The 23,788-nt window shown below is 56.5% G+C and overlaps 2 protein-coding genes across 17 annotated transcripts in view; one reads left to right on the top strand and one right to left on the bottom strand.

Annotated features, from left to right (window-relative positions):
• Positions 1–468: 468 nt before the first annotated feature.
• PTPRF (protein tyrosine phosphatase receptor type F) overlaps positions 469–23,788 on the bottom strand; it is a 92,987-nt gene continuing 69,667 nt past the window's right edge. For 4 of the 16 annotated variants that reach the window (XM_050797293.1, XM_050797364.1, XM_050797304.1 and 1 more), the window contains 22 exons: positions 22,198–22,224; positions 20,767–20,884; positions 20,111–20,689; positions 19,301–19,398; positions 18,862–19,115; positions 18,683–18,776; positions 17,863–18,081; positions 17,347–17,501; positions 14,825–14,940; positions 11,529–11,561; positions 10,651–10,748; positions 6,543–6,666; positions 6,199–6,374; positions 5,357–5,476; positions 4,896–5,050; positions 4,529–4,814; positions 4,243–4,421; positions 3,894–4,020; positions 3,534–3,659; positions 3,134–3,288; positions 2,894–3,029; positions 469–2,198 (listed from right to left, as the gene is read on the bottom strand). In XM_050797293.1, coding sequence (XP_050653250.1) covers positions 2,130–2,198; positions 2,894–3,029; positions 3,134–3,288; positions 3,534–3,659; positions 3,894–4,020; positions 4,243–4,421; positions 4,529–4,814; positions 4,896–5,050; positions 5,357–5,476; positions 6,199–6,374; positions 6,543–6,666; positions 10,651–10,748; positions 11,529–11,561; positions 14,825–14,940; positions 17,347–17,501; positions 17,863–18,081; positions 18,683–18,776; positions 18,862–19,115; positions 19,301–19,398; positions 20,111–20,689; positions 20,767–20,884; positions 22,198–22,224 — 3,444 coding nt within the window. In that variant the 3' untranslated portion in view covers positions 469–2,129. The remainder of the gene's footprint in view (positions 2,199–2,893; positions 3,030–3,133; positions 3,289–3,533; positions 3,660–3,893; positions 4,021–4,242; positions 4,422–4,528; positions 4,815–4,895; positions 5,051–5,356; positions 5,477–6,198; positions 6,375–6,542; positions 6,667–10,650; positions 10,749–11,528; positions 11,562–14,824; positions 14,941–17,346; positions 17,502–17,862; positions 18,082–18,682; positions 18,777–18,861; positions 19,116–19,300; positions 19,399–20,110; positions 20,690–20,766; positions 20,885–22,197; positions 22,225–23,788) is intronic. The other 12 variants (XM_050797389.1, XM_050797397.1, XM_050797406.1 and 9 more) reach the window with 5 other exon arrangements.
• The window catches only part of MED8 (mediator complex subunit 8), a 230,870-nt gene continuing 216,539 nt past the window's right edge, over positions 9,458–23,788 (top strand). The window contains exon 1 of the mRNA XM_050800154.1: positions 9,458–9,461. The gene's annotated coding sequence lies outside the window, so the exon portion shown is untranslated. The remainder of the gene's footprint in view (positions 9,462–23,788) is intronic.

Here is a 23,788-nt window from a genome sequence, read left to right as displayed (position 1 = left end):
GATGCAGCTGTGTGTCCACGGGCCAGGTGGACACACTGTGTTTTTTGTGTCCATTATCCACACTGCAATAATTACAGACCTCACTAACCGATTTCCATACAGTCAGTCTCTACTGCCACAGGGCCATCCCTCTCCGCCAAGGTAGTGGGAGAGGAGCAGTCCCAGTGCCCCCACAGTGCAACCCACAGAGTCTTAAAGGGAAAGAGAGGCAAAAGGTATGCTCCCTGGCCTAGGGTGCTCCTCATACGCACTGGTGGCTCCGCCCTGGCTGGCTCTTGGTGGCCTGGTCTTCAGGGTTTATAATCATTCCTTTCTGAAAGTGGGTAGCCATGCCAGGAGCCTACTCTGGCACAAATACTTAGGATACCCTCCCCGTCTCCTCAGGAGCAGGGAATCTCCGGAACCCATCCTAGCTACTGATTTGGCCCAGACTCTCTGGTTCCAGAAACAGCTGAGACAGAGGCCTGGTTTGTAAGAAATCTGATTATTCAAATTTATTACCATCAAGAATTATGCAATGATGCTGTAGTTTTTCTTAACAAATAGAAAACAGACTGTGTACAACAGTGAACTCTACAGCACTAGCATCCACAAGGTAAAAATGAATGTTTCATCATCCAACATTACCAACCCTGGAATGTTGATCTTGACTTAGCCTAGCTAGGTTTGGGGACGTCGGCACCACGTCCCTCAGCTAAAACAGCTATGCACCCTTCCCCGCCCCCACTTACCTATCTAGATAGCGCTGCCCAGAGGAAGAGGGCCTCTCCCTGCCCCTCAGCAAGCTAGGATAATAAGGACTGATTGGAGGACCATTGATAGAAGTCCAGTAGTCTTGCCACATTGGTTTATGAGGGCATCTTGGAGTGGAAAAGAGCGATACTCGGGGGCTTTGAAAACAGCTGCAAACCAGGGAGGAAAATCATCTGGCCCCTGCTCTTGAGGACAGACATGTGCTACCAGGCCCACTGGCCTGGACCTGAAAGGCCAGCCATGCCCCCGCTTGGCCCTGAGGTGCATGGGGTGTGACACACACCCTGACCTGTGCTATTCACCTTGGCCACACAGCCGGACCCCACAGCCTACAAACACCACGCCATACTGCAATGCTGGGGACCAACGCCAGGCTCTGCGGGCCCAGGTCAGCCAGCAGCTCCCTTGGGAACCCCAGGCACATGGAGTTGCTTCCCCTCTTGAGGGTTTGAAGCAGAAGCCAAGGGCTGATTCTCTTTTCATTTTTTCTTGGGTTTTTTGTTTTTTTTTTTGTTTTTTATTTTTGTGGTTTTTTGTTTTTGTTTTAACCTTTGCAAACACGATGGTGATGAGGAATGCCTTGCCAGGCTCTCCCAGACACGTCTGTGGTTCTGGGCTGTGAATGTTAAACACACACTGGGACAGACGACCAGGGATGAGTGTTCCCTATCTTCTCCCCGCCCACCACTGTCGATGTGGCCTAAAAAAAGGCTTTTAAGGGAAAACAAAACTTAAAAAAAAAATTGAGTTTCCCTGCATTTAGCTGAAACAGGATCTCGTCTGAAGGGCTGGAGGAGCAGCCGGATCAGCGCTGCCTCCCAGCCCACGGCCGAGCCTCCGCTCAGGCTGGCGGCCCCAGCTCTGCATGGGGAAGGCAATGTTCTGTCCTTTAGCAGAAGTCATACAAAATGAGGATCCAAAGTGAACTCAAAATAAACAAAATAAACCCCAACCCCTACAGTGGCCCACTTTGCAGATATGGATTCGCAAAAGGAAAAATCAGAGGGAAGAGGCTAGAATTCCCTCAGTCTACCCCACTTAATGTATTAAAAAGGAGGCTTTGCCCCAACCCCACCCCATGAGAAGAAGCATGAGAAACGCAGCAGCGCAACAGAGAGCTTGAAGCGGGCTCCAGGTGGGCCTGGTGGACAGAAGGGCCACAGTGCCTGCCTGCCAGGCCACCCACTTGCCCAGGGATGTTCTAGGCTCTCTGACTGGTGTGGCAGCATTCCTGAAACGCTGTGATCCCCGTGGGCTGCGCTCTGCCAGTGACAGCATCTGTGTAGGAGGGCTGGACGATGGTCGGTATGGCTCAGAGGAGCTGGGTCCCCTCCGGAGCCCCACGGCGGGGGTGGCGGAGGAGAGGGGAGCGGTAGTTACGTTGCATAGTGGTCAAAGCTGCCGAGGTACTCCAGGGCCGCACGGTAGCACAGCTGGTACTGGTCCTGCCAGGACAGGGGCTTGGTCAGTGTGGATTGCGCCAGTGGGCACCCCCACCACACAGTTGACACTCAACACTGCAGCCATGGGCCATGGAGTCAGCCTCTGCTGGCCAAGAACAGGCGCTGGACCCTGGCAGCTACGTCAGGCAGTGTGCGGGGGAGCCTGAAAGAGCCTCTGAAAGCTCCTCTCTCTCTTGTCACTCTCCCAGGCCCCCACATCTACCTGCCTTCCATCTGCCATCCCAATCATGTTTCTCTGCTCCTGACTGGGCACCCCGTAAGGACTGCTATGTGCAACCCTGCCCAGAGCCAGGCACACCACTGGGGCTAGCAGAGAGCTGCTGAATGAAAGAACACATCTTACTCATCCCTGAGCCCCCAGGCAGCACAGGCAATGTTGCAGCATTTTTGTTTTTTGTTTTCAGCAACAGGGTCTTGCTCTGTCACCCAGGCTGGAGTGCCGTGGCATAATCACAGCTCACTGCAGCCTCGAACTTCTGACCTCAAGTGATCCTCCCAACTCAACCTCCCAAGTAGGTAGGACCATAAGCACACACCACCATGCCTATTGCAGGCCATGTAAAAGGTTGGCAGCATGAATGATCACACACGCCTGTGTGCACAAACTGCAGCTGAAGCCTAGGGTTCCCAGCAGGGCTGCTGCCAAGGCCCTGGCCCTGCAGGCTGGTCTGCTTTACCTCTGTCTGCACCATGGCAGGACGCTGTGTACGCAGGGTCTTCACGGTCTGAAACATGTCGACCACGCCCTCATAGCGCATGCGCTCCAGGACAATGCTCAGAGTGATGAACACCCCGGTGCGGCCCACACCAGCACTGCTCAGAAACACAGGTGGGTCAGAAGTCCTGCTTGCCTCACGCAGCGGGTCTGCCAGGCCTTCAGGCCCACCCGCCCCAGCCCTCCACGGGGCCAGTCCCACCTGCAGTGCACCGTGATAGGCCCATCCTGTCCAAACTGCTCCTTGGTCTTGTGCACCTGTCCGATGAAGTCAATGAAGCCCTCGCCTGTCTTGGGCACGCCCTGCTCTGGCCAGTCTGTGAACTGGAACTGCCGGATTGTCCTTGACTGCCCATCCTGGGAAAGGTGGGTGGGGGACATGATTAGGATTTGTGCCTTAGGCTGCCACCCCTCTGGACCAGACCGGGGTAGTACCATGACACAGGCATGCATCTGTGTCACTGCACCCAAGGCCACTGGGGGAGATGTGCTCACACCCTAATACCCACCCCCTGCCTCAGATTCCTGAAGCTTGAGCTACGGCAGCCACCTGCCCCACATGTGGATAGGCAGCGTTACGGACGTTCAGCGCACTCACTCACCCGGGCATCCGTGACCTTGAACTCACGCAGGATATACTGGGGCATGTTGTACTCAGCCATCGGGTCAACAACAAAGTACTGGTAGCGAGCAGAGCGCTCTGCTGGCCAGTACTGGTGGCATTTTTCCTGTGGACAGAGGGCCGGGCCCCCATGATCAGGTGAGAAGGAATGGAGGAGGGGTGCCAGGCTTCACAGGATTCTGGGACAGATGCCTCAGGTGGATAATAACGGGGGCCTGAGGCTATGCTGACGCAGCAGCTGGGGTGTGAAAGGAGACAGTAACATAGGCGGCAGCTCCCCCAAGGGTGGCTGGTGTTCTCCCAGGTATGACAGGGGCCCTGGGGGAAAGGGTGGGCTCACCCTTCCCATCTCCCGAAGCTTGGTCAGCATGACGATGATGGTGGAATTGTGCTCCCATAGCATGCGCCAGAAGTCCTCGGTGCTCTCTGCCAGAGGCCCCTGTGTAGCTATGTAGGCCTTCTGCTGTCTGGGGTGGACATAAGACTGGACATGCTGGAGGTGCTGCTGCCCCCAGAGTCTCCCCTTAGGCTGCCTAGCCCCTTGGGGCCCTGCTCTGATCATCCCTCCTCCAGGAAGTCCTCACTGCTCTACCCAGCCCTCTCTGGTCTTCTAGGCTGCCCACCCCCACCAGCCAGGCACAGGCCTAGGCCCCTGTAGGGCATGGTGGGGCAGTGACAAGCACGCTGACCTATAACCATCCAGGAAGCTGGCATTGATGTAGTCAGAGCCCTCCACGCCACGGATGGGCTGCAGACACACACGCGTCAATTCATAGGGCATGATGTTCACCAGCCGGTTCTTGAACTTGTTGCAGGGCAGGTTGGCGCTGATGAAGCGGGACGTGTGGGCCTTGGAGCTGGCCAGCAACTATTAAGAGAGAGGGGTTGGTCAGGCCAGGCTTCCTGTGGGAGTGCGGGTCATCCGCATGTCCCAGTCTAGGCCCTGGAGCCAAGCAGGCCCCCACCGAGCCCCACCTTGAACTCAAGCTCCATGGCGGTCACACTCTCCCCTGGAGGCACTTGGCCCAGCTTCTGGATGTGGGCATAGAGGTTTCGGGCAGGCACCTCTGTGTGGCCGCACGTGGCAGCCTCCAGCAGTGCCTCGTGGATGAACACATACTGGTCCTCCGTCTGCACCATGTAGTTCCTCTGTGATCGCATGCAGGTCACGTGGCCATAGATGTCCACCGTCTTCTCGTGCTTCATCCGCTCCAGCATGGCATCAATCACGATGAAGCAGCCGGTGCGGCCCACGCCCGCACTGCAGGACACAGGCTCAGTTTGAGGCACAGGTGCCCCCACCTCCCACCCCACCCCTCTGGGTGGCACTGTACCCTCTCACCTGCAGTGCACCACCATGGGCCCTGCGTCTAGGGGGTTGCAGGCCTTGACCCGTCGCAGGAAGGCCAGGATGGGAGTTGGGTACTCAGGAACTCCATGGTCTGGCCAGGCCATGAACTGGAACTGACGCAGCTCACGCTTCTCACTGGAGCCACTCTGGGAGACAAAGTGGGGACATATTGGCAACTAGGAGCCTGCCTGCCAGACTCAGGGCAGAATGACCTGTTGCTGAGGCCAGACCTGCCACTCCCTGATGGGACTCAGAAGTCACAGAGAGTAGCCTGAAGGAGCTCCTAGCACTGTTCCTGTAACATGGATCATCACACCACACTCACACACCTGAGCCTCTAACCCTCCAACACCCAGGTTCCGGTTTTCCCCCAACCCAGCACACCACATCCACGCCAGGCTACTGTCCTTATGGTGTCTGGGTAAGAGAGAAGCACTGGGGAAGGGCTATACCTTGTGGAGTGCGAAGGTGCGCACAGTATATGTGGCCAGCTCCACTGTGTCCAACAGGGTCACCTGAATAAGGCCATAGGTTTCGGTGCCACGGGCGGGCCAGTACTGATCACATTTTACCTGCAGGGGGATGAGCAGGGCAGGCTGAAGGAAGCCCACAGGCTCAGATGGGCAGAAGCAGGGTGGAGGCTGGTCTGCTCCCTGGCTGTAGCCTTTCTGGCTACAAAGGCCCCCCAGCCCTGAGCTCTCAGACCCATTGCCCCCTGTCCTCCACAAGTCACATCAGGTCCTCAAGCTATGTCACCACCCTGCCCTAGCTAGTGGAATAAGGGCCATAATTGAAAATTATTTATTCAAGGCCAGATCGCACCAGGCACATTTTCTGCCAAATTTATCCATAACGTTTATGTGCCATTTTCAAGCTCTGTAAATTTTACGTTCCAGTCAATGCTTTGCAGTCCAAAAACAGATAACAGCGGCTCTTTCCACTAATTAACTTAGGAGATGTGTTAATGCCCCAGGAACACTCCAGCATCTGGGGAACATGTGAACACCCCGGGAGCATGCCAGCAACTGGGGAACACATTAACATTCTCAGAAAATGACAGCATTTGGTGAAACATATTAGCATCCTAAGGAACCCACGAGCATCTGGGGAACACGCTTTATCCCAGAAACACCCCAGTATCTGTGGAGCATAATACCCCCAGAAACATAATAGCATCTGGGGATCCCTTGAGCGACTTCCTCCACAGAAGAACGCGGCACTGAAGAAGGTGCCCTGTATCACCTTGTGGCCGGGCATTTCCCGCCCGCCTCCTGGCAGGGCCCTGCAGCCTCACCCGGGACTTCTCCTCCAGCCGTGTCATCATGACCACAGTGGCTGTGCGCTGTTCCCACACCATTCTCCAGAAATCGCCCATGGTCTCGGGCAGGGGGCCCTGTGTGGCGATGTAGGCATTCTGCTTGCGGTAGCCATCGATGTAGTTGGCATTGATGTAGTCACTCCCGGGGACACCTGCGGATAAGAAAGAAGGTGGGAAGGCATTACTGCAGGGTCCCCAGCACAGCCCACCATGCCGCAGTACACCCCTGAGACTCGTGGACATCCTCTGTAGAATGACATGTTGCCCTAGCTAGCAAGGGAGGAGAGCAAGGGGACGGGAGGGGCACCCCCTTGACTCACCATCGATGGAGGTAAGGATGACTCGAGAGTGGTCGTAGGCGATGACATTCGCATAGCGGTTCTTGGGCTTGTTCACCTCCAGGTTTGAATTCTCCCACGTGAACTGCTGTCCAGGGTCGATGGACTGCAGAGAGTGGAGAAAACAGGTGGGGCAGGGTAAGAGCCGAGGTTGATCTGCTTCTCCTGCAGGGGACCCAGCTTTCCCGGTGATGCTCACATCCTGCCTTCACTCCACAGACCACAGCCAGGCCCTCTACCTCGTGGTGCCAGCCATGGAGCTCACAGGTTGCCACATGACCTATCATCAGAAAAGTGGTGGGCTGGGGACTCCTCTGACCATGGTACCAAATCCCCTTGTCTGGTAGAGTGGTCTGAGCTGGGTTAGGGGCAGGGGCAGAGGCAGGGGCTCTTGAAGCCCTGCACTCATCTAATGAAATGAGCTAGGACAGGTGGTGGCCCCGTCTCAGGCAGTCCCGACACCACGGAGGGCTCTGAACACCCAGAGTCCCTCCCGAAGCCCTACATTCACTAATGAAATGAGCCAGGACAGATGGAAGGGATGGTGGCCCCTCTCAGGTAGTGCAGGATCCCTCCCTGCTCCGCTCTCTTCCTTTCTGGCTGCTCCTTCTGTTCCCCCTCTCCCCTCTGCCCTTCCAATGGGCAGGAGGACAGAGCTCCTCCAGGGTTCCTTCCAGGCCCTCTTCTCTCTCTACAACCTTTCCTGGGTGACCTCATTTGCTCACCTGATTCTTACACCATATGCTAGAGCTGCCCATAACCCCAGCAGCAGTGCAGAGCTCTCCCCACAGTACCCAGCAGCCTCTTTGACTCTTCCACCAGGAGGTCCTTCAACCTCAGTCCTTACAAAGCTGAGTTCATCAGCTTCCCCTTCAAACCTGGTGCTGCTGCTGGGACTCCACCTTAGCGAAAGGCAGCCTCACCCCTCGGTGCCAGGCCAGAACCTACAAGTCAACCTCAAAATTCCTCTGCGCCCCCCCCGCCAGTCACCAGGTTCTGGTGCTCCCCCACCCCTTCAGCTCTCTCCAACCTGCTGCCACTGCCCTGGGCCAGGCCACCCCAACTGAGGCTCAGCCTCTTCCTGCCTCTTTCCTCTTGCCCCACTCTGACCCACTCAGCCCCACAGCCAGAATAATCCTTCCAAAATGCAGATGTGAATATCAATTTCCTGCTTAAAGGCCTTCTGTGGATCACCTCAGAGAGCAATAATGATAATAGCGAAGCGTTAGTGAGGACCCGCGGTGTGCCTGGCACCGCTGTGAGCACTTTGCATGTATTCCCTCCTCAAATTCTCTTACGAGATAGGTTCCATTATTATCTTCACATTTTCCAGATGGATACGATCTGAAGTTTTCAGCATAGCACGCAATGTCCTCCATATGTTGTCCCCAGCCTCATTACTCTCCACAGGACTGCGTCACTGCTTCCGTGAACCCTGGAGCACACCCTACCCCTGGGGCTGCTCTGGTGCTGTCAGCCCACCTTTTGCACGCCTGTCGGTCCTATTCAACATGGGGTTGTGCTGTCAGAGTCACATATTCAATGCTGATTATCTGTCTGCATGTGCCGTGCTCCCCATGACTGGGTTCCCTGAGGGCATGTGTCTCCATATCCCCAGCACGGGGACTGGCACGTGGAAAATGTGTGATCAATGACTGACTGAACGGAAGACAACAGAGCAGGCCCGGCGTAGTGGCTCATGCCTGTAATCCCAGCACTTTGGGAGGCCGAGGCGGGCGGATCACAAGGTCAGGAGATCCAGACCATCCTGGCTAACACGGTGAAACCCCGTCTCTACTAAAAATACAAAGAATTAGCCGGGCATGGTGGTGGGCGCCTGTAGTCCCAGCTACTAGGGAGGCTGAGGCAGGAGAATGGCGTGAACTCGGGAGGCTGAGATTGCGTCACTGCACTCCAGCCTGGGCGACAGAGCGAGACTCCGTCTCAAAAAAAAATAAAAAAAAGACAACAGAGCTATGGGGTCCTGGCTAAGGGAGAGCCCACAGCAGCCTTGGGGAGCCTGAGAAGGCTTCCTGGAGGAGGAGGGTCTTGTAAGGAAAGCTCTGATCAGAGGAGGGAAGCAGAGAGAAGCTGGAAGGGGACTACTGTGAGCAGAGGCCCCACGAGTCCAGATGGGGAAGCAGGGCTGCGCTGGAAGGGCGGGCAGGTGTGGGACATGGTGTAGATGAGTGTGGGTGGAGGCCATGGGAGGCAGGGAGCCCACCTTACAGGCTCCGAGACCCAAAGCCCAGCCTTGTGTGGAGCAGGGCCCTGGGGGGTGCCCAAAGGCAGAGGCTTGCTGTGCCGCAGACATATTCATCCATTTGCCTGCCAAGCTCAGCTTTCTCTTCAGAAACCTGGCCCACAGCCCTTGGAGGTGCAGTCTTTGTTTTTTGTTTTTTTTGTTTTTTTTTTTTGAGACGGAGTCTCGCTGTGTCGCCCAGGCTGGAGTGCAGTGGCGCGATCTCGGCTCACTGCAAGCTCCGCCTCCCGGGTTCACGCCATTCTCCCGCCTCAGCCTCCGAGTAGCTGGGACTACAGGCGCCCGCCACCTCGCCCGGCTAGTTTTTTTTTTTTTTTGTATTTTTAGTAGAGACGGGGTTTCACCATGTTAGCCAGGATGGTCTCGATCTCCTGACCTCGTGATCCACCCGCCTCGGCCTCCCAAAGTGCTGGGATTACAGGCTTGAGCCACCGCGCCCGGCCGGAGGTGCAGTCTTTGAACCACAGCTGAGGGTGGACATCAGAAGGGGTGCAAACTCACAGGTGAGGCTGAGCCAACCCCCCAACTGCCTGTCCACCAACCATCCACTGAGGTCAGTGCCAGGTGCCGAGGAAACAGCCATGGACAAGGCAGAAAGACAAGCACAGGCTGCTTCTTCGAGGAGGTGGAAGGGGGGGAGGTCTCTCTCTCTCTCTCTCTCTTTTTTTTTGGGTTAGGGGTCTCTTTTTATTTTATATTTTTTTGAGAGGGAGTCTCACTCTGTCGCCCAGGCTGGAGTGCAGTGGCACTATCTTGGCTCAATGCAACCTCCGCCTCCTGGGTTCAAACGACTCTCCTGTCTCAGCCTCCCGAGTAGCCAGGACTAAGCCATGCACCACCACACTTGGCTAATTTTTGTATTTATAGTAGAGACAGGGTTTTGCCATGGTGGCCAGGCTGGTCTCAAACTCCCGACCTCAGGTGATCCACCCGCCTCGGCCTCCCAAAGAGGCGTGAGCCACTGCACCTGGCCAGGAGTCTCTTCTTTAAATCACCTCCTTCTCTAGCAAATCCCCTTCCTAGATGGGCAGCCTGGGGATGCTCAGAGTCACCCCGACACCATCTGTGGGTGGGAAATCCTCAGACTCTTGAAGGCTGAGCCCCCAGCAGGCTCCCAGGAGTTAAGTCCAGAGTAAGGTGAACGTGTGGAGGTCTCTGAGCAGGACTTGTGCAGCCTGAGCAGCCAGTCTTGAGGCCCTGACTCCCGCTCTGTGAGCTGTGGCATCCTGAGAACACACGTGAGCACATGGATGTGCAGAGCACAGGGCAGCAGGCAAGCCTGGGTTTGAATCCTGGTGCCACTACTCATCAGCTGTTTGACTCGGGCAAGTCACTTCCCCTCTCTGAGCCCCTGCTTCCTCATCTGGAAGATGGGATAATAATAGTCCCCATTTCAGAAGACTTCGGGGGGACTGAAAGAGATAACGCATGCCAAGTGCCCAGCCCGGTGCTGGTCTGCAGGAGGCTCTTGATAGATGCCAGCTACTGTTGTCACTGATCTATGTCTGTATGCCTGTGGCCTTGTGTCTGCCTGTGAGCACTTCGGCATGTGTCTGAGTGTCCAGACCCTGGCGTCACTCACAGCCTTTTGAAGCCATCTCCTAAGGGTGACCCCAAGAAGGTGGTGGGCCAGGCTATGGCCAGACCCAGCATCTGAGGCGCCCGGTTCCCCGCTGACCCTTGCCACTGCCGACCCTCCTCCTCTGTGCTCCTGGAAAACCTGGACCCCACCTCCCTCACCTACCACAGCTGGGACCTAGGACAGGACAGGAGCTGGTTTGGGGTAGGCCTGGGCCAGGCACATGGTAGGGGGCAGGAACGCCTCACCTCATACTCCTGGGAGAACTTGAGGCCATCGTTGGCTTTGAGTCGTTCGATGTTGTCCGCCAGGTCGGTGATGGGGATGGGTGGATGGTCTCGCATACCTGAGGGAGGTAGGGCGCACACAGGCAGTGTCAGTGAGAGGCTTGAGCAGGGTGGCAGAGAAAGCCCCAACGCATGTATGTGCACATGTGAACAAGTGTGACCATGGAGCACTCGGCACTGGTGGCATGGAGACAGCAGCACATGCGGCGACAGGGATGGCGGAGGGTGGGAGAGGACAGAAGGCAGTGTTGTGCCATGAGCGTGTGGAGCCTGTCTTGGTGGCAGGGTGCTGAGTGGGGGCACTAGGCCCTGCCTGGCAGCTCTCTCAAGAGGGAGGAGAGGCTTTCTTCCTCCCAGGAGGGGTGAGATGCCCAGGTCGGTGGCAGCAGACGTGATGGGAGCTGGGCTCCATTGCACCTACTGGCGGCAGTCGCCATGGGAGACTCACGGCCATCGTCATCCCGGGCACCAAGTGTGCAGATGGAGTGGTCACGAAGTACAGACACAATGGCAGAGGAACCCAGAGGAACCCAGAGAGAGAAGCAGAGATCAGGAGGGAGGTGGGAGACAGAGGCACGCAGAAGGAAGGGTGTCAGGCTGGGACTGGAGGCCAGAGAGGCAGGAAGAGACGGGGCTAGTGGGAGAGAAAACAGGCCTAGAGGAAGCAAGGTGGGCAGAGGGGAAGGAAAAAGGTCAGGGGGCAGCGGGATTGGGGGAGAAGAGAGGGAAGGGGAGAGAATTCAAGGAAGGACGGAGGTGATGGGATAAACAAAAGTAAGGAGTAGAAACAGACACAGAAGCCAAAGTATCCCACAAACATGGGAACTTTGAAAACTAACTTGAGGTATTCGGGCAACTGGGGACACTGGAACCTGCAGAGAAAAAAACAAAAAAAACATCGGGGCAAGAAAAGAGAGCCCGTTAACTTTTTCTGCTTACAGCACTGTCACACGCAATGGAGGTGCTAAACGGGCTTGTGAGGGGCTGGCGGAGAAGAGGACAGGGCGGAGAGGCGCTGGGGCTGCGGACAAGTTCCATCAAGACTCCTTCTGTCTCCCAGTTAATACAGATGGGGTGTCCCACCCCCAGAGGCGAGCACTTCTAAACCCTGGCGGCCTCGGCAGTCTCAGGGGGCTCTATGACTAAATACTTAAGTCCAAACCAACCCTGCCCTTTTTGGTACCAAAATTTGGTCTTGGCGATTTTCAGATGATCTCCATGTTGGAAAAAAGAGCCCTCCTTCTCAGATCCCACACCCTCTCCGCTCCCACTTGCCCTGTCCATTGCCTCCTTCCCAGGTATCTTCCCAGCGTCTTTGAAAGGGGTTTCTCCACTTCCCATCCTCCGCCTGCCATGCTGCTCACTGAAACACTTCTGCTCACAGGAGAGGACGTGGCCACCACCCTCTCTTCAAGGCCCCACCTGCCAAAGTCAACGGTCCTCCCACTGGGTGTTCCCACTACCCTATCTCACTAAGTCCTCTCGTCCCTTGCACAACTTCCCCCACCCTGGCATCAGGGACACTGTGCTCCTGCTCTCCTCTCGCTGTGTCTGCTCCTTCTCAATCTCTCTAGCTGCTCTCCATCCATGTTTCCTTAACGCTGCACCACCTTCCCTACCCTGGGCTCCTTTTTTGGTCCAGGTCTCCTTCTGGCCCTCACCCTGGGAGAGCCCATTTATTCTTAGGCTTTGACTACCACATGCTCCTTGGCCCCTCCCACAGGGCTTCAGCCCTGATGTCAGCTCAGAAGTCCTCAGACCCACAGACCCGCTGGCCCCAGGACACCCCTAAGCCCTGCTGACTCAGCCAGCGACTGCAGAGCCACCCTCACCTCTCCCCACGCGGACTCTGCTGCTCAGACTCTGCTGCTCTTACCTCCTTCACGTCTCCCAAGTCTGTCCCCTCTGTTCCCACTGCCACCTTTCACTTTGTTGGTGGCCTTTTAAATGGTCTCCCTGCCTCAGTTTCTCCTCTCTAATCCAGTCACTTCAAGGAGCCAGAGTGACATTTCTAAAGCATGGTTCTGACCATCTGGCTCCCTTGCTGAAAACCTTTAATACCTCCCTGGCATCCTCAAGAGGAAGTCTAAGCCCCTTAGCCTGACATTCAAGGTCCTTTTGACTGGACCTCTGCCTAGTCCTCCAGTCTTCTCTTGGCTCAGTATTCCCCCAGCCGCTAACTCTCACGCTGCAGAAACCCTCAGGTGCTCGTAATTTGATGCATATGCAATCCGCCCAAGCTTCTGCACATGCTTCCACTGGGGAGCTCTCTCCCACCCTTCTTTTCTAGACCAATGCCCACATGGCTCAGCATCCCATCCCTGAAGAGGCTTCTCTGCACTCCAGGTCCCAGCATCCTGGTGCTTGATGCTTCAGAGATCTAATCATGCTAGCTTGCAACAGCCTGCTAGGTCTGCCTGGCACACTCTCCAGACGTGCTCACAAAACTCAGTCACCATGTTATGAGGAAGCCCAGGCCACTTGAAGAGGCCTCATATGGGTGTCCCAGCTGAGAGCCACAGCAAGGCTCAGAGCTGGCTCATCAACCATCCGTCACACGGATGAAAGAGGCTTTAGAATCCAGGGGTTGGCAAACTTGTATCCGTAACAGGCCAGAGCGTAAATAGTTTAGGCTTTGTGGACGTCTGGTATCTGTTGCATCTATTTAATTGTGCCTTTATAATGCGAAAGCAACCATAGATAGGTACTATATAAATAAATGGGTGTCGCTGTTACAGTAAAATTTTGTTTGTTTGTTTGCTGTTTTTGAGACTGGGTTTTGCTCTTGTCGCCCAGGCTGGAGTGCGATGGAGAGATCTTGGCTCACGCAACTTCCACCTCCTGGGTTCAAGCGATTCTCCTGCCTCAGCCTCCCGAGTAGCTGGGACGACAGGCGCCACCACGCCCGGCTAATTTTTGTATTTTTAGTAGAGATGGGGTTTCACTAGCTGGTCTCGAACTCCTGATGTCAGGTGATCCACCCAGCTCAGCCTCCCAAAGTGCTGGGATTATAGGCATGAGCCACCGCGCCCGGCCAGTAAAAATTTATTTATAAAAACAAGTGGTGGGCTGTACGTGGCCATGGGCCATAGTCTGCCAACCCCTGCTTTAAATGACTCTAGCTCCCAGCCTTCAAGTCTTCCAACTGAGGGCCCAGACTTTCTGGAATAAGGACAAGCTGTTCCTGCTGTGCCCCTGTCTGAATTCCTGCCTCACAAAAACCGTGACAGATAATACATAATTATTGTTGTTTTAAGCCACTAAGTTTTGGGGTAATTTGATATGCAGTAATAACCAGCTCATACATAACAAACCCTGTGTGTATGCATTAGTTCACTCGTTCCTTCATTTGTCTGTGTGTTCATTTCACAGGCATTTAACAAGAACCCATCGTGTGCTGAATACAACGGATGGGGGATGACAAGACACAGTTCCTGGCACCACAGAGCTCAGAGACTGTCACTGAGGCAATCCCACCTCACTGTGAGAGGCGTCCAAAGGAAGAAGGAAGGAAGTTCCTGGAGCCGAGGAGAGACACCTAACCCTGTGGGGGTGTGGGAAGGAGGAGAGGTATGAGCTGCATCTGCTGGGTGTTGGGAGGAGCGACATTTCAGGTAGAAGGAAGAGCTGCACAGCCCCGTGAGAGTGGCTAGGAGAAGGGGCAGGTATGTGGTATGGTAAACCTGGGGTCGGCCTCCAGGAAGGCTCAGGTGCATGCACTTCATCTCCCCACGAGTGTCTGGTGAGGTATCTCCCACTGCTAACACGTCCATCTTTCCTGTGGAGGGGCCAGAGTGCCGGCCAGACACTGGCCACCCTGCAGCAGAGATGTGGGCTCTGGGAGGTCCTTAGCCCATATCCAGAGGCCTTGACTGAAGACAAGGCAGGGGCTAAATGGCTTTTGCACCTGAGAGGGTCCTGGCCTGCGGCACCTGTCCAGCTGCAGGATATGGGGGCTTCTCAGTCATTCCAACCAAAATGGATGAGCACAGGGAGAACGGCAGAAAGGAAGAAAAGGAGCAGGAACAAGTGCATGTGGCCTAAGAACTTCAGTGGAGACCCTGAGACTTGCAGAACGGAGCCACAGGCCTGCTAGGTCTGGGCTGGGGGCACACAGGCCATGGGAGTGCCCTACCTGGGGTCTGGTAGTTGAGCCTCCGCATCTCCACAGGGTCAGAGGAGTGGGCCAGCAAAGAGTCCTTCAGTCCGATCGATTGCTCATCCTTAGAGGATGGGGAGTGGGTCCTTTTCCTAGAGACAGAAGGGAGGCTGGTGAGAACCTGAGGTCCAGGCTAAGACAGTGACACATGGCATGGCTGGCTGCCAAGGAGCCCCCCGCCACCATGTCCACGGCTCTGTCCTCCTACTGCCCCACCTCTTCCCAGGATCTCTGAGTGCGCAGGAGCCAGGGCCAGAGCAGCCTTGACATGAGAGAACACAGGGCAGGGAAGGGGTAGGGACAGCACGAGTGTGGCACGAGCAGAGGGGCAGTGCAGCAGGGAGGAAGGGGTCGCAGGGGAGGGCAGCTCCTTTGGACAGAAGGTAGGTCACTGCAGGACAGTGGCTGCTATCCCCAAGGCCACCCAGCTGAGTAGCAGGAACCACCAGGAATAAACATGCAAATGACACATAAAATACACAAACAGCACATGGGACAGGGCCCCAGCTTTCTGGCCCTCAGAGTATCAGGGTAAATGCCCAGGGCAGCAGGGGAGGGACAGGGAAGGCGTCACCCTAGCTGGGCAGAGTCCTCTCTCACTGGCCTCAGTTTTCCCGTCTGTAAGGACAGGTCAGAGACAGACCATAGGGTTCAGCTGCCAACAAATAGCCAGAGGCTACTTGTGGTCTGCAGACGCGTGTGCTTGGGGAAGAAGAATTTGAGTGAGTGTGCTCGGGTGTGTACCAGGACACGCCTCTCCGCACAGTGAGTGCTCTTTGCACATATGCGAGACTGTCTCTTGCAGCACTTTGGCAACTTCTCAGAGAACCGGGAGCCGGGTGACAGTTCTGGAGAGCTCTGTGCGCTCAGGGAAAGCAGTGAAGTCTGTATTATGCATGTGCCCCATAGAAGGAGCAACCTCTGCAGAGTTGAACCGGCAAGAGTGAGACAGAACCTGCCTCCTCACACCAGTGAGGACTCAGTCCTGAACCGGGGAGCCTGCTGAGCTGACTGGACAGTTTGCTGCTTAAAGCCATAGGCCAGGGGACTTCCGGTCAAAGCGTCATCCCTCCCTGCTGGCCCAAGATGTGCACAAGGATTAGAAGTAGAGGGCGAGGTGTGTGAAGAGAGAAGGAACAACTCCTACCTTTCTTGTTTACTAGGTCCCGAAAGACAAGCAAGGACAGAAGAAAGGAACGGTCACAGTTTCCACCAAGCACTCAGCCCTCTAATGACATGGGGACCCTGCAGGCCCCTTATATGGCACCCACGTGACATTCACAGGGAGGGGGTCCACCTCTCTGGACAGACCCAAAATGCAGGTGGAAGTGGGAAGGATTAGTGCGTTTGTGGGACACTCCTCAGGGACCCGCCCACAGGTCCATCCGCCCTGGGAGGAAGGAGCGGACTCTTTAGGACAGAGCAGCGGATCCAGGGTAGGGGCACAGGATATAGGCACTCCTGCATGGTGCAGAGATGTGCTCAGACACACAGACTAGCGTATCTTCATGTGCCAGGTGCTCACTGACATGCCTGTGGGCTCAGCCCAGTGCTGGGGGCTGAAGGCTTGGCACACAGGACCAGCTGCATTTGCAGTGGAGCATCACAGGGGACAGATGTGGGGCTGTGCAAGGAAGGGGTTGGGGCCAGGCAAGGTCTTGTAGGCAGCAGAGCATGGACTTGAGTCCTGGATGAGGTTGCTGTTGCCAGGTGGGCAGGGGGAGGGAGATCCGCAGAGGGCACACCCTGTGTGGGCCTGAGCACTGAATGAGTTCAGTGTCACAGTGTCAGGAGTGTGGTGGGGTCAGATTAGCCAGGTGTTTGGCTGTCAGGCTAAAGAGGCTGGGCTTTATGTGGGGAGCCACCAAAAGGTTTCAAACTGAGAGTGACAAAGTTAAATCTCTGGAAATCCCTTTCAGGCTGGAAGGTGCACGGATAGGAAGGGAGACTCCTAGGGCAGGTAGTTGCCGCTTCTGATAGAACTGAGTGGGAAAGATACACTGAGGCTGAGGCCGCTGCAGATGGCACGGGCACAGCAAGCCATCAGTCACGTCTGTTAATGAGCATCCATGATTGACCTCTCTCGGCCTAAGCAGGAGAGCGGGGCTGGGGAATCATCCAGGAATGCTGGCAGAAGGAAAGGACTCAAGGTAGGAGCTCAGGAGACGGCAGTGTCTTAAAACTGAAGAGGAGACGGACACACTCTTATCCACAGAAACACAGACAGACAGACACGCCAGGGATGCACATGGGACAACCTTCTGAGGCTTTAGCTCGTCACGCCCAGGCTGCCACAGAGGCTCCCTCACCTGACAGATGCAGGCCTGCAGATGCAGGTAGGCACACACACTGCTCCTGCCCTTCCTGCCTTCCTGCTGAGCCTGAGGCCCAGGGTCCAGGATGCAAGGCTGCACATTCTCCACAGGCACAACGCCCAGAGAGGGCCTGAAAGGCGAGGGGCAGGTGGCCATTCCCGGAGCTCTGAGGGCAGTGCTTACCTTTTGAACAGGAGGATGGCGATGACAATGAGGATGATGAGGATGACTGCCAGCACGGGACCCGTCACCCACAGCATCTCCGGCTCCTCCTGCTGCTGGGCTGGTGTCACCTGGACCACGATCTCATCCGAGTAGGGGCTGGATGCATAGCGTTTCTGTGGCCCGGTGGAGAACAGTAGGCTGTGAGCTCAGTGTGAGACCCCCCAACCCTCTGCCTATCAATCCTGGAGAAAGGGCTCTGGGTCTGGGTTACACTGGGCCTGGTCTCCCAGATCCTACAAGGTGGACCTGGCAGGACTGGGTCCCTGGAGCCACATTAGGTCTGGCCTCTGGGTCCCAGGGCCGTGTCCCAGGATCCCTGGGACAGGTCTTGGGTCTTTAGTGCTGCCCCAGGCCAGGGATCTTGTAGCCCCCAGACTGATAAAGACCTGGGGTCTTATGGTGTTTGAGACTGGCCTAGTCTCAGGCCAGGCCAGGGGGATCAGGGTGCTGAGAGCCAAGCCAGCTCAGGCAGACCTGGTCCATGGGTTCCTTCAAGGAGGCAAGCACAAAGCATTGGTAGCTCAGGTCCGGAGACAGGGGCCGGTTGTAGAAGCCCCGATAGTTCTTCTTGTCCCCCAAGGTGAAGGTCTTGGGGAGCACATCCAGTTGAGCAGCCACATATGGCTTCAGACGCTCTGCCTGCCGCCGCCGCCGCCGCTGCTCCTCTCCGCCCTGCTCGATGGCTTCCAGAAGCTGGCAGAGCAGAGCACAGGGGTCACGCGGGGCCTTGGAGCATGCTGGCCGGCCTGGGATGTCAGCTCCCTGGGCTGAGATCAATGCTCACCTGCCGTGTAAGGGTCCACACCTGCCCAACCCACTGCCCCTACAGAGTAATGGATACCACGAAGCCACTCCTCCCCACCAGCCCATGAGAAGAAGCCCTGTGGGTAAGCTGCCCCACCCTAACCAGGCTGTTTCCACACTGGCTGAGAAAGGACTAAAGGGTTTCAAAATTTCAGGGACTCCTGGCTCTGGGGCTCACTGAGCCCTCCATGGCTTCTAGATCGGCAAGGCTCTGCAGTGTCTACAGGGCTTGCCATTCTCTAGACCTGCAGAGGCATCTCCACGACGTCCCACCCCAGGGATTCTTCATAAGCCCTCTGGGAGTTCTGTGAATATTCCCAGACAGTTTCCTCAAAGTCCCTCTCTCCAGAGAGGGGCAGGCTGCCAGCCAGGAGAGAGATTTCAATTTGGGAAGTGAATCTGAGAGTCACTGGGACAGTGCTCAGGGCAGGAAGGCCACAGTCGACCACTGCAATGGGGCTGTCAGTGTCCCCATCCCCTCCCCAGGTACCTCGTCCAGCTCCAGTTCCTCGGGTGTGCTCCATCTTGGCGCCAGCATGCTCCCACCCACACGGTCAATGGGTACCACCACGATGTAGAACCACCTGGGTGGGCAGGGCAGGAATCACGACTGTCACTGCCGGTCACCTCCAGCCCTGCCCTACCTCCCCCAACACCTTGTGTGCATACCTGACAAGCGAGGGGTCCTGCACATGGGGCATGGAGAGGGCAAAACGGCCGTCCTCTATGTAGGCAGAGGCGGGCAGCGGCTTGTGTGGCAGGAGGTCGGGGGCCGTGCGGATGGACACCAGGTGCTGCAGCCCCCCTGCGCTGCTGCCACGGTTCATCAGCACAAACGAGTACTCCGTGTTGGGCTGCAGGTCAGCGATCAGCTTTCGCATTGAGTGCCCGTCCACCTCCACACTCTGCCCATTGTACAGAATCTGTGGGGGATGGGAGGGGCAATGCCTTTGGGTGAGGTTCCCTACCACGGGCTGCAAGGCACAGTGCACAGATACACAACCACAGTCCTGCTCCATAGCCAGATGCACATGGGTTAGGACTGGAAAGACAGCACCCAGCAGGCCTGTGTGTGTGCCAGGCTCAGCTGGCTGTGGCCCTTACTCACCTTAAAGGGCACAGCTGACTTATAGGAGTCGGGGACCTCCCAGCTGAGCAGCACAGATGTCTTCATTGCAGCCGCCACCCGGAAGTTCTTGGCAAACACTGCAGAGACATAGGGAGAGAGTCAGCTCCACTGGGTATGAGGTGGGGTGAATGCGCCGGAAGGGTGGAAGGTGAATGGCCAGGATGAGATACTGGTTGGGGAATGGGGGGTTGAAGGATGGCTGCAGAGTACCAAGCGCCCCACTCCCAGCCAGCTTCAAATGGCACAGTTGAACTCCCAGCCCAAGCTCTTCCACAGCGAGCACCAAACAGGGTGGGGGATGCCACGGCAACCAGGGTCAGGATCTCCAGAAACACGAGTGTAAAAACTTGAGCCGATGGACACCAGGCCAGAGTGATCAGAGGTCAGTGGGTTTCGGTCATGAGAACCACGTGGCCACACACCAGAGCGTGGTAGAGCATGTTCACTAGAGGTCGGAGGGTCATGGCCCCAAGAGATTAGTGTCACACAACAAAGGTCAGGAGGTTGCACACCCAAGAACAGTGACACAGTCAAAAGAGATCAGTGGGTCAAGGTCATGAGAGATCAGAAGGTCACACAGCAGAGGTCAGTAGGTCAAAGACAGCAGAGATCAGGCACCAACAATGTGGTGCCCATTCACTAGAGGTTAGTGGTCACGGTCATGAGAGATTGGAGGTCACACACCAGAGGCTGGTGGATCACAGTCGCCAGAGGTCAGTGGCTCAAGGAGAGCAGAGACCCCCAGATGCAGCCATGCTTGGGAAGGGCTGCCATGTCCACAGCACACACCTTGCTCCACCGGCATGGTCCGGGACTGGATGCTGGGGCTGAGTGGGCCAGAGCCTTTGCTGGTCCATGCGCGGACCTTGATGTCATAAGTGGTGTCTGGCTTGAGGCCAGAAAGGGTAAAGTGGGTGTCTGTCGTGACGTTCTGCAGCTCCTGCTGGCTGTTGATGTCTCGGAACACCACGGTGTAGCTGACGATGCGCCCATTCCTCTCTGCCAGCACTGGCGGGTCCCAGGCCAGTTCTGTGGTAGATGTGGTCAGTCCTGTCACACGCAGGTTTTGGGGAAAGCCGCTGGGTAGGTCCTCGGGGGTCCTGATCTCCTTCTGGAACTCCTCACCCAGGCCAGCCCGGTTCCTGGCAGCAAGTCGGAAGATGTAGGTGGTCCCCTTGTGCAGGCCGGTGACTGTGAAGTGCTGGTCATCCTTGCCGAAATCAATAGTGTTGGGCCGCGCCTCGTCAGCCCGGCAGTACTGCAGCCGGTAGCCCAGCAGCTCGCCAGGCAGCTCCTTGGGTGGGTGCCACTGGAGCAGCGCAGTGTTCATGGCCGTGGTGCTGACCATCACAGTGGGCCGGCCTGGGACTGAAGGACCACAGGGTGGGCTCTGGCGCTGCCCTCCCGCTGCCCCACCCTCAGGTCTGTCCTGACCCCTCACTCACCTGCGCCCGTTGTAGTAACAATTTTGGGCTTGCTGCGGGCACCATCCCCCTTGGTGGTATAGGCAGCGACAGTAATGGAGTAGGTGGTCTCTGGGGTCAGGCCGCTGATAGTGGTTTCCTGAGGGAGGAGGAGGGGTCCGTTCCCATCACAAGAATGCAGGGAGAGGCCAGACCTTGTCAGGGACCTCAGGACCCTAGCCTGAGGGAAGCCCCTGGGCACACAAGGCCACGGGTTGTGGAAGGTGGGGCTGTACAATGGTGGCCTCTGCTGGAGGGGAAGCAGGTAGGTAGGATGCAGGCCTGGGAGGATCCCGCCCATCCCAGAAGCCGCCGGCCTGGGGCAGACAGCTCATCATTGCTTTCAGACAAGAACAAAGGGCCAGACTGTTTCCCTCACTCCACTGTGCTGTGAACGTAGACTGAGGATGTAAACAGGGCATAGCCTTGCACACACCCAGCACCTTGCATGGCTCCTGACACCCACACGCACGCAGCCTACAGCTCCTGTGTAAGCAGGCGTAAGGTCGCGTGTGGACACCAGTGCATGCATGCACACACAGAGCAAGGTGGTGGGGGGGGTTAAGGTGCCATCCTATAGGACCCAGTCAGGACTCTGCTGCCTCCATATAGGCCACTAACTCTGAGAATGTCTATACCCTGCAATACCTCTTGAGAAAGGCGGGGGAGGGGTCAGGAGAATAAGAAAACCTCCACACCTGGGGAACTGGTTTCCACGTCTGTTCCCAGTGATGCCTGAGATAGCAGCCAGGGCAATGTCCTCCCACCTTGGCAGACCCTGCCCATATACCCATCTGCAGCAAAGGCATCATCTCTGGACATGCGGAGAAACACCATGGGAGGTCAAGCCACACCACACAGAAGAGTGGGAAGCAGGGCAGGGACCAACGTGCAGTGGGAACAGAGCCGTCACCAACCCTGGTATCCCTCCAGCTCTGGCCTTGAGTGGGGCCCCTGCAGCTGCCACCACCCCCTCATGGGCCCCGTCTGCCTCAGCTGGAGGGTCTCCCAGGGCTGGGGCTCCAGAATGCACCAATGCCAGAACCCGACTCTCCAGACTGCCCTCCCAGCCTGGGCCCTAAAGCAGGTGATTTTTCACTCAGGGATCAATAAGGCCTAACGACCAGGATCGGATTTAACTCCATCCCTGTCTGGCCCGAGCAGGGGCCGGGCCCTGGTCGATCATGAACACTGGCCTCAAATTGCTGCTCGACAGGCAAGAAGTAAGGATTAGAGGAAATGCCAATCACTGCTCAGCTCAGTGCTCGTGTCTGAACATCAGTTTTCTCCGGATGTGGCTGGAGCCCCGTGGATCTTGGCAGCGCAGGCTGGCAGGAAAGGAGGGAGAGGGGGAGTGTCCCACGAGCCCAGCTTGACCCATGTCTTGTCCGCGTTCGCACACCTGTTACTTACATAGTCCTCGGACTCCTCTGGCCGCCACTGACCGCGGGAGAGGGAGAGAAAGGGAGACAGGATGGTGAAGGACTCTGACCTGGAGAGGCCCTTGGTCTGGAAGGGACCTGGCCCAGGGAGGACAGAGGGAGGGCTTTTGGGCCTTGAAGTACCCATGGGGGTAGCACCCCAGGACAACTCCCAGTTCAAAGATTTGAATACCTGCCTCACTGAGCACCAACTGTGTGCGCCAGGGCTGGGCTGAGGAGGGTAGAGAGACTACGAGGGCAGGCAGCCTACAGGGAGAGGACCTGCTGACAGAGGGGCCTAAGAACACAAAGCAGCTACAGATGCTTTGACAATTTTGGGCTTGCTGGGAGGCAGAGGCTGTCAGACAAGGAGGGTGGGTTCAACAGCTCAGGCTGAGGGGAAGGAAGACACTGAGGGGCGAATGGGGTGCCCGTATGCCCTGGTTTGCCTTGGACAGTCCTGGCCTGTGCTTGTTGCCATGGAATGACTATTCAGTGTCTCGTTCCACCCCTCAAGGCATCCCAGATGTAATCATACATTATACAATCACCCCAGGCATGAGAAGCATCCCACAACAGTAAGAGCTGGGGGTGAACAGGGCACGTGGCTAGGGTGAGCCCAAGGGCAAGCCAGTCAGCAAGCCTATGAAGGCTGCAAGTGACAAGCTCAGAGCCTGGGCTGTAGCCCACAGGCACCGGAAACCACCTATACCTGTTCCTTCCTCAGGGTGTCTGAGAATCAAGGTAGGAAGGAATGTTTCGAGGCTGGCAGTGTTGTGGGCCTTTGGTGCATGTAGATATTCTAGATGGACAGGTGGAGGGACTGTGAGGTCTCCATTCCGAGGCCCCATGAAACATCACAGGGAGATGGTCCAGGACGTCTCCAAGCCGGAGGGTTGGGTCCTCCAGCCCAAGCACCCCCACAGTGCCAGTCTGGCCTCTGTCCACTGGCCTCCATGCTAGGTGGCCTAAGTTCCTCCTGTCCTGGGACACTCTGTTGGAAAATCCTTGCAAGAAGCATGGAACAGAATATGAGACGAGGCTCTGGACAGGTCCTTAGTGCATGGCCACTTTATAGGGTGTGGCTGGGCCCACCTCAATTCCAATCTCCTTGCCTGGGGGGAGATTGGGGCTGTCCCAACGCTAGAGGCAGAGCAAGAAAGAAGAGAAAGAAAGAAGGGAAAGGCAGAGGATGAAATCAAGCAGAGATGAAGGGAAGGAGTCAGAGGAAAGGCAGGGGGAGGAGGGAAGAAAGGAGAAGAGAGAAGAGAATGAGCAAGACAAAAAACAGAGACTCCAAGAAGAACAGAGAAATGAAGGCCATGAGAGGTGAAAAAGGGAGGCAGGGAGATGGTATCAGACATAAAGGGAGACGGGTCTGGCTCCACACTTCCGGGGTGGGGGTGGGAACACGCACCACATAGTTCTTTCAGGCCTGATGGGGACCCTGAGCTGAGCAGATGGTGCTGTTGGGTGAAGGACAGAATGTGGTGCCCTTGATGGAAGCGCAGGGACAGCTGGGCCCTGTGGCCAGGCTCAGGACCAGGCCCCATCTGCTCTCCCACTGGCGAGGAACAGAATGA

The sequence above is a fragment of the Macaca thibetana genome, chromosome 1 (genome assembly GCF_024542745.1).
Source record: "Macaca thibetana thibetana isolate TM-01 chromosome 1, ASM2454274v1, whole genome shotgun sequence".
NCBI classification, from domain to species: Eukaryota; Metazoa; Chordata; class Mammalia; order Primates; family Cercopithecidae; genus Macaca; species Macaca thibetana.
Note: the sequence above shows the minus strand (reverse complement) of the source record. Positions and strands in the feature narration are given on the sequence as shown.